Genomic DNA, 9,825 nt, shown 5'->3' with positions numbered 1-9,825 from the left:
TTGAGCTTGAATCTTAAAGAAAAGGAAGGAGGAGAGAGAAGGATATAGGAACTCCTTGAAAATACTTCTTCCCATGGAGGGATTCTCATGCTCTTCTATGGATACCATCTCCTGATGGAAGTCCTGGGTCAGATGTTCTTTGGCTTTGGAACCTCAGTACCCATTTATGTCCCTGCAAGCCAAGCATAGGCTGTAGCTGATCCCAAAAAGTAACATGATAAACCATTAAGCATTAGTGACCAATGGAGGTTGTTTCCAGACACCTGATGGCACTTCAGCTACAGATCCCAACTGACCTTGCCACAGGCCATTTCATGGCCCTTTTGGGCAGGACTTGAGGCCATGTCTTCTGCGGGATGTTGTGCTCCAAGCTAAGATGAAACACAGCAGGCTGTGCAGTGTACTGGGGCCAGGCCTTGCTGCAAAGAAGTGTCGTCGTCCCCGTCCCCCCGCCCCCCCCCCCCCCCCCCCCCCATGCTCCCAGGGTTTTCTATGAGGGCCACCAGCACAGTGGCTCTGGTGTCATCCCAGGAATTCTCCAGGAGGCAAGACAGAGGCATGAAGCTGGTTTGGCTGGGAGGCTGCTCTGGAGTTATACAGAAAGGATTTTTCCTTTGCTACTTGGTCATACAGAAAACCAGGGAATAGTGTGGGGGCTCAGAGGTGAGTCTAAGTACAGTACAAGACTATGGAGGCTGTAGCAGAGAAAAGGGACCCACCAGGGACAGGGGGCATATCTGATCTCTATAGAGATCTCAGTTATCCTGAGGATCATATTCAAAATTATTTACAGAGTGTGCTAGTCACTTCTACCACACCAGTTTTTCAGGTACACTCTTGCCAGCTGGCTAAAGGAGAGGCAGGGCCATTCTGCCCAACTGGTATGTGAGGTCTTCTCACAGTGCTCAGTCTAATGTTGGGCCTAAGCACACTGTCTCTGATTAAAATTTCCAATTTTGTGAGACCCTGAATTCAATCTACATATTTGTGTCTTACAGGTTATCCTCAAAGAAGAGAAGACACAGGTAAGGGTTGAGCAAGCGTGGGTGGTCCCTTTAGAAATAGGTGTTTAATGGTCTCTTCAAGATCTCAGAAGGCTGATGTTCACTGAGTGGGGGCAGAAGACACTTTTTTTTTTTCTGTGTCTCCTTGTACAATCCCCTTGGCTGCCCCCATTCCATGCGGTTCTGGGGCTACCCTCTCCCTATTCAGACTGATGTGTTCCTCAGACCCCACAGGAATCAGGTCTCCAGCCCAACCTGTGCGATCAGGCACATAACTGGAAAAGACCTTGTGGTATAACCTAGTCCCTGGCAACCTCATCCATGTTGTATCCATCCTGCATCTTGTGTCTTCATTTCTCTTATGATTTAATTTGCAAACAGTACAGCATCCCCCAGCAGTGCCCATTTTTGAAACATTCAGAGTCAATGGCTTTCCAGGTGTGTACTGGAAGAACTCTCCTGATTCCAGTACGTGCATGTACAGTATCAAGAAGTATTAATTTTCTCTGTGAGAAAATGCAAAGTCACCAGGATGACTGATCCCTTTGAGGATCCTTTTTGGCTGAGCCCATGAGCCACATTTATCAGCAGGCACTCAGACCCCCTGTGCTGCGGCAGAATCATTAATCCCTTTCATTTTTATTGCACGATCTTGGGCAATCTAGTTGTAATATTGACATGTGATTGTGCAGCTTTTTATCAGAACAGAAATCTCTGAATTAATTAGCCATTTCTTATTTAGTTCTTCAAGCCCCAAAAGTAAGAGAAAGGAAGAAAGAAAACACAAAAAACAGTAAGTAGTGATTCACTGAGTTCCCTGCCCTGCCTGTGCAGAGCTGTGGGGCTAGGAAGTGCTTGATATGGTGGGTTCCCTGGAGCTAACACCGGCTGCACGGCCCTAAGCAATTCTCAGGCTTATTTCACAGCTAAAATGAGCAATTCTGGTTTTGCTGGAATGGAGGAGGGTTTGTAGAGGCTGGGGATCTTTCCCCTCCCTCTCTTTTGTGTCACCTCATTCAGTATTCTGACACAAGACAGTCTCGTTCATCCCGTCCTGGGCAGAGACTCCAGCTTTTCTGATGAGGGCAGCATGAGAGGATGAACTCAGATCTGCAGAGAGCAGCGCCCCACAGCCTCCACTGCCCAAAGGGCAGGCTGGCACGCTTACTGAGAAGGGCCTTAGCTCCTCTGTGTTTGCTGCTCTTGGAGGTTACAGTAGGGGCTACTCATGATATTCATCCAGCACAACCAAATAAATATCTGCATGGGAGCAGAAGGCAGTGGGGGCTAAGAAAGAGAAGGGATTGTCTGGAGGTAATGGAGGCTGTAAAAATCTGGTGTTGAGGTTCCCATCTTTCCTGGAGTGTTAGCAGAGCACAATCCTTGTCCTGTGGGGCAGACAGTCAAGGGGTATGGTATAAAATGTGGTTCCTGGGGGCTGGAAGGCAGACTTCTCTGTTTTCCCCTTCCTTCTCTGCCTTCTCCTGGCAATTGCAACTTGTGGCTTCTCACCTGCTTTCAGAGCAAGGAAACAGTTCTGGGGCTGAACCCTGGGCACCAAACCCCTGGTTGGCTTTGCTGGGACTTGGGATACCCTACTGGAGACAGAAACTGAGCTAGCAGAGAGAAATCTGGTGGTGTGTTTGGTGTTAATAGGACCCGGCCTTTAATTCTTCCCAACGCAACCTTTAGCTCTTAGGCAGAAAGGAGGCAGAGGAACAGTAGCCCCTGACACTGCCAGTGTCACCCCAGTACGTACTGGGACCGAAGAGACTGGGAATCCACGAGGCACAAGCATGTTGTGGTGCCTGCACAGGCCATCTCTATTGCATGCAGAAAGCCCATCTCCTTTTCTCAATGGTTTTTGCATGTTCAGTAGCACAGCCACTTTTTTTTTTTTTTTTTCTCCTCCCCTCAAACTGTGCTGCTGCACACCTAGAAATCTCAGTGGTAAAACTGGGGCTTCCCAGGTTGTCAGTAAAAGCAGGCATCTCCCCACCCCAACACAGCACTGGCCAGTAGCCTAACAGTGTGGTTAAAACAAAGATCAGATGCCCTTCTGGCATGCACTGACCTAGGGGAATGAGAGCTGCTAGAATTGCTCTCCAGGGATAAACCAGGGAAGGTGCTTTAGCCCTCATCTTTCAGCTCACAAATCAGAGCTGAACCACTCCCGGTTTCTGCAAACCTTATTGCTCCTGGGCATGGATCAGATAGATCCCATGAGCCATCTCAGATCAGGATTTTTGTATAATGATGCTGCTTTGGCTTATCTTTGGGTAGAGCAACTGGTTATCTAAATCTCACAGGACCGGTTTTTCCTCCTGCAGAAAGGGAACTCAGACTGGAGGGACTGATGCAGAGGGTGAAAAGCAAACATGGGGGTTTTCACACAAATCCACCATGTGAGGGAGAAATGTTCAGTGTTGCTGATTTCAGCTGTATGGAAATAAGGAAGGAGTATCCTAAAATGTGAAATTTTTAAAACTATAATCATTGGGTGTGAAAAGCATCAGAGAAAACAGCCAGGCAGAGTTTAGGCAATTACCCTGGAGGTTGACCTTTTGTCTTCAAGGAAATGCTGTTCTCAAGCTATTGATTTGCTGAGGTTTTTATAGCAGCAAATTGCTAAATGCTGTCCAAGCAGGTTGTATTAGTGCTGTCAGTGACTGGTACAGCGTGGCCATGAAACCAGCCTGTTCCCACCAGCTAACCCATCATTAGCTTTGACTGCTGGCACAGTGGTGCCAGCCTGAGTGGAGAGTTACCCAACCAGATCCAAAATGACTGTTGTGGTGGGCAACAATGAGAGGGAATGGGCACAGAAGGTGACAGGTAGCTTGCCACCCACAGCACCCTGCTCTCTGCATGCAGGACTTCAGCTGTTGGTGCGGGTAACAACAGCCCTTAAGTAACAGGGACAGATAATTCATCAGTAACATCCTGAATGGAGCAAAGGGAAGCGCAGCGGGGCACTTAACCTGGGTCGCTGTGCACGGTTTGCTGGTAACTGTCCCATGGCCCTGCCAGAAAAGGAAGGAACAGTGACTGGACATCTATAAGAAGACAGGTAAAATGGTCCTGCCCCTCAAGCAGGAGCTGTGCATAGGGCAGGCTGAGTTAGGGAAGGTGTACTTTGTTTGTATAGCAACCTTAAGAACTGCCCACAGAACTGGCTAGACCCTCCTGCCTAGAGAGGGTGAGGCAGGCTGGCTGTTCCTGAGTGTGCTGAAGTATTTGAAGCCTGTCCTTTAACAAGGAGCCTGTGCTACTGAGAGAGTTGGAGCTTTGTGATGGGTTGCCCGGATGGATGGTGCCCCCCCAGCAGGGTTCTGAAATGGGAAGGTCCCAGGCTGTTTCTTGGTTGTCTTAGGGTAGCCTGCAGGATGAAGGGCAAGCAGATGAACGGACAAGCATGTAGCACTCTAAAGTCTTTAAATCAGGAAGGACTGGTGCTGCCTGCCGTACTCCTGCCTGCTAGTCCGTAGATCTTCCCCAAGCAGGCTACAGAGCCAACCTAATAGCTTGTAGTTAAAATGCTGGCATAGATCTCTGTAAGATGGCTTTCCTTAATGTTGGTGTAGCTATGAAGGGATGGAGAATTTCTCATGCCTTGGTGTCCTGCACAATGTTTCAAACACCAATCTCTTTGGTTTAAAATGCAGATCTCCTTTCTGATTTGAATGTTACTGACTTCAGCCTCCAGCTGCTGGTTCTTGCATGCCCCCAGCCTGCTAGCCTAACGGTGGTTTTCCTCTCTGCTTCTTAAAGCTCACGTGGGCGTGCCCGGAAATCTCATCGCCGTCGCCACTGCCACTCTCGCTCGGAGAGCTCAGACTCCCACTCCCCCAGCTGCCGAAGCAGGTAACATCACTGCTCCCTGAGCTGAGTGTCCTGCAACACTTCCAAGGACATGATTGCAATAGTTTCTGTGACCCACAAACTCGCTGTGTGGAGCCACGTCCCATTCTGGTAGCAGCTTTGTCATGTACTGGGGATTGAGCTGCTTGTGGTCTCGGCCGTAGAAGGTTTTGCCTCAAGGAGCAGTGGCTGCAGCTTTTTGGTCTGGCAGTCACTTCTAATCCCCATGGCTGATGATCAGCCCATGACAGCTGATTCCAGCCTAGTCTCCCTTCCCCAGCCCAAGGGCTCTGTACTGCAGATGTCCCAGGAAGCCCTTAAACATGGTCTTAGCAATGGAAATATATTTGCCCATGGCAATCTATAGCCACTGCCTTTGACCTGATTAAAATTTCTGTCCTGTGGATGACAGATGCATCCTGGGGCCAGCTAAGTGGATGCTGGTGCTAGAGCCAGCATCGCTGCAATAGCAAGTTGCATAGTTTATACACATCATGAGTTCATGTTTCACGTTTTCTGAAAGCACTTGGACAAACCACCCCCACTTTCCCACTTCACTCCTCCTAACTACCGGGCGTTTTCTTATGAGAAGCTGATGATCAGTGGAGGGAGGAATGCAATCAGTAATTGGAGGGGTGGGTGTTCATGCAAGAGTCTGTCTTCTCTTGGAGGTGTATTTCCATAGGGATATTCAAGGCTGCGTGAAAGTATGGCTTGCCTTGAGCCACCGTAAAATCATGAATTGGAGCTGAAATTTGAGATTAAGGGCCAAAGCCTGGCTGCAATATATATATATATATGTATTTTTTAGAAGTAGAAAAGCAAAACACGCCTTTTCTCTCCACCATGACCCTATAGAGCAGTCATGTAGAAGACCTTCTCCCACACACAATGGCCTAACACAGAGTTGCCAAGGGTTTGGATGGAGCTGGTAATGGGCACTACTGCAATACTGAGGAATAATGGTTTGGCTGTTCTTGTCTTCTGGAGGCACAGAGCCAGGTCTCGGGAGGAAGGGCATAAAGCACAGCGAAGACACTCCCGGTACCGTTCAAAGATCATGGTAAAGCGAAGCTCCTCTTCAGAGGTTCAGGCCAGCCAAAAAGCCAGCCAAACCCTTCCGCTCTACAGCTTCCTGTCTCCTAAGGAAGTAGTAAGTATTACACATTGTGCTTCTTTGCTTGAACTAGCCACGGGAATCTGGGCAAGAAATCTGACATGAAATTTTTATAACTCAATTATAGCAATGTTAGACAAAGTTGGTTAAAACTGTATTATTTATTAATGATGCTGTTCTCCAGTGTATTTAAAGTCATTCCTTCCCTCAGCACTTTCACACCAAGGGTGGGGCTGCAGAGGGGAAAAATTTGCAAAGGCTGTAGCCTGTGAATAATGAATAGAGGACATTTAACAACAACAACAACAACAAAGTGGCCTCCAGCAACAGTATTTTACAAGGAATTTTTCGTTATTCAGTCTTTGCTCAGCTGGATGTGAACTTAATTCACTGGTCTTCATGTCCAAAAGTTCAGTCCTTCGGGGGAAGAAAGGGAAACAAACATATATAAAATAAACATTTACACTTAATGAGTTGGTGATTATTGGCAGGGGATGTTTTCTGACTGATTATCAGGATCCTTCTAGGATCACTGTTGCTCTGAACTGACAGGCCTAGGGGTCAAATTCGGAACTTATGAGCAGCTCTCATTGATGCTAATGGGAACTGCATGGGCAGCTGAGGGTAAAAACAGGCTCAGTGCCTTGGGATGTTTTTTCATATATACGGAAACAGATGATATAATACATGCCTTAGAATTGAGGGAGCAAGAGATGGAGAGAAATATTAGATACAGATTGATATGAAGTCTTCCTTTTCCATGGCACGTTTCGCCTTTGTTCCCAGTAGCTGCAAAGCAGAGGTGTGATGCTCTTTGATCGTGGTGTTAGTATCCGATAGGCATTCTGGAGAGATAAATCGCTACATAGGACTCAAGGTAGTGCAGAATCTGGTAGTCATGCATGTGGATGTGTAACATTAGAGGTGTCTTGAGTGCAGAGTCCTCCAAGCCCCAGAGTGGTATATAATGGGGAAATGATTTTTCTCCTTTAGGCCCAGTCATGAATTGGAAATAGCTCAGCCATACACAGTAGCTACATCAGATATGAGAGAGATAGTGCCAGCAAGAGGAGAGATTTTATCCACTCACACGCGTAGACAGGATTCTGATCAAAATACACAGAGATTATACGTGAGTACAGACAGGCACAAGCTGTCTCTCGGCATTATAGATATGCATATTTGCTCTTGCTATATACATCTACTGAGTGTGTAGTGCACATGTGAGTCATTGCTTATAAAACCATATAAGGTAGAATGAATAGCTGAAGCTGCACACCACACTCAGATGTGTGTGTGTGCATGTGCGCATGCAAAGAGAGAATAACAAGGTATGAAGCTTTTATGGCTGTGAGCCTGGGGTGTTGCCCTCTGTCATCTTGGGAAGATAGGAATGAGTTAAGAGCTCCTCCCAGAAAACAACTAGCCAAAGACTGCGTTATGTCACTGGGGTCTTTTTTGGTTCAAGCTGCATATTGCACATAAATGTTTTCAAGTCTGAGCCTGGTTTTTAATTAGTACTAGGCTTCCTCTCTCTGAAGCCAGGCTCCCTGAGTCCTGTGAGGCCGACTGCCAGCTGTTCTGTTCCCTGAGCAAGAGTAAACTCTAATTTAAAACTGTAAAAGCTTTAAAGTGAGCTAAACTCGAGCATGCTGCACTCCACTTCCTACTTGCTTCACTCAGGGTAAATGAGCACACAAGCTGCAGGGCAGGGAAAATCAGAGCTTTGTAGTTACAGATGCAGGGGGTGAATGCAAAGTACAAGTCACAGGCCCCTGATGCATCCTTTCTAGTAAGGGTTAATAACAGAGGCAAATATTTCAATGGCTAAAAGGCATCGGTACCTTTACTATGTTAACCCACTAATGTCCTTTTGTTCCCAAAAATAAGTTATGTGCTCTTGGGACATCATTCAAGGGTACATTTAAGCACTTGTATAAATTGAAGCCTCTGGTTAAGTGCTGCCCCTGAAATTTTTCTGAATAAGGTCATTAAATATCATGTACTCAAAACTGGCAAGGGAAAAAATGGAACGGGAACTTTTAGTCTCATTTATTAATGACTATCAACAACTCTTTGATGCCTCTCCTTTTTGCGAGTTAAATGGTTGCTCTATAAATAAGCTTAGTTCTGTCAGACTCAACTTTTAGAGCAGCCTGGATGTGCTATAAAGTGAAAATGTGCTTTTGCAGAAAATGTTGGTCACAAATCAAAAATAAATTACTGGGAAAGATTTTGTGGAAAATTCCAGAATTTGGATTAAAAAATGCCATGTTTGTCCTCTGTGGGAGTTGGCGTGTCACAGTCCCTACCCTTCCCTCTGGCCTGGGCTTCCAAGCCAAACCATCCTTACCTAGGGAGATCAATCCATTGTCACATCCCCAAAGGAGAGGGATTGTCCAGGGAAGATCACAACCTGCAGAAGAGACCCAGAGAGACAGTACACAAACTCCCATGAGGTAATTCTATAGCACTTTGAAATCAAAGATTTTGCTTTTTAAGCCAATTTTTATTCTATATTCTTTTTATTCTGAAAATCTGAAGCATTTTGTGGTACATTCTGCCATTCCCTCCCTGCCCCAACCCCCTCCCCTTGGTTTGTTTTCTCTCCTGTGTGCTGGAACAGCCACAACTTCTAACTAGGTCTACCTGTATCTTAGGAGGGATAAAGCATATAAAATAATGCCTTGCCCATGCATCTACCTCGCTGCTTCTTTCCCTCTTGCCTTTATGCATAAGTTGATGCACATGCACATGCATGCAAACATGCAGAAACACTGCAAAGTTCCCTGCTACTTTTCTTTTTGGCAGTGAATTTCCAAGCTTTTCCCTCTCATTCTCCCTTTAATCCTGTGCAGCCGCAATAGCCACCTATTGAGAATAGGATTGTGGGTCTGTGCCTCAGCATGCAGAGAAACTGTGGGTAGTATGCAGCATCTATTTTGGAACAGAAAACCCTTAACCCGCTGCAGACACTTTATTCCACAGCAACACAGATGTATTACATGCCACTGTGCTTTCAGTTGAGCAGTGCAATATAAATACCTGCAGGGTATGAATCTAGTTGCCTTTGTTGTACCTGATGAAGATAACTGCATGCTGCATACACTTTCCTTGCCAACTCCTTTACTTCAACTGAAACCCATTTACAATGTCACAAATTATCACAGGCTTGAGCCAGCTTTTCAGCAAGGCTCAGTGGGGTACGCTTGTTCCAAATGATGCTGTTTGTCTTTGGGCTTATGTGTCTGCAGAAAGGTCGAAGTGGGGAAATCCAGTGCAAAGGCTGGGACAGTGTGTGCAGGAGGGCTCAGGAAATCTTATAGCAGACCTGCATATTGGCTTGCTGTTGCTTTGTTTTCTAGCCTGGGTTTTGGTTTACATAGGAAAAGGTATTTTTTTTGACTGTTAGGCAGCATGGTTTTGACAACAAACAGGGCCCCTGAAGAGCAGAAAGACAAAGCCTTCCATAAATATGTTAGTTGTTATCTTTTTCCTTTTCTCCCCTCCCAGCCAGGGGATTGAGGTTACCTCTGGTTATTGTCTGGCATATTTGCGGTGCTGTGCTGGGACGGCAGGGAGGCCAGCAGCCTGGGGTGAAGGAGGGATGCCTGCAGCCATGGAAAGGCTGTGCTGTACGTCAGTCACGCACCAAAGGAGGTGGTTTGCTCTAATGTAGTGCCAGCCTGGCCTGACCTGAGGTGGGGATACACTGGCCTGCGTTGTGCGATACGGGCTGCACCCCAGCAGGCTGAAAAGCTCTTTGCAAAGGAACAAACCTTTGCCTGGCATTCTCCGGAATTTAGCCCCAGCAATGGATCTGTGAGGCAGGCTGCTCAGCAG

At 46.6% G+C, this 9,825-nt stretch overlaps 1 protein-coding gene across 7 annotated transcripts in view; it reads left to right on the top strand.

The window, feature by feature from the left end:
- The window catches only part of SRRM4 (serine/arginine repetitive matrix 4), a 104,740-nt gene that overhangs the window by 84,285 nt on the left and 10,630 nt on the right, over positions 1-9,825 (top strand). For 5 of the 7 annotated variants that reach the window (XM_080394857.1, XM_080394855.1, XM_080394853.1 and 2 more), the window contains 4 exons: positions 999-1,025; positions 1,747-1,797; positions 4,776-4,868; positions 5,856-6,018. In XM_080394857.1, the coding sequence (XP_080250983.1) occupies positions 999-1,025; positions 1,747-1,797; positions 4,776-4,868; positions 5,856-6,018 (334 nt within the window). The remainder of the gene's footprint in view (positions 1-998; positions 1,026-1,746; positions 1,798-4,775; positions 4,869-5,855; positions 6,019-9,825) is intronic. The other 2 variants (XM_080394854.1, XM_080394856.1) reach the window with 2 other exon arrangements.

This window comes from Falco punctatus (genome assembly GCF_963210335.1).
Source record: "Falco punctatus genome assembly, chromosome: 1".
Lineage (NCBI taxonomy): Eukaryota > Metazoa > Chordata > Aves > Falconiformes > Falconidae > Falco > Falco punctatus.
The sequence above is the reverse complement of the archived record's forward strand: the minus strand, read 5'-3'. Positions and strand labels throughout refer to the sequence as shown.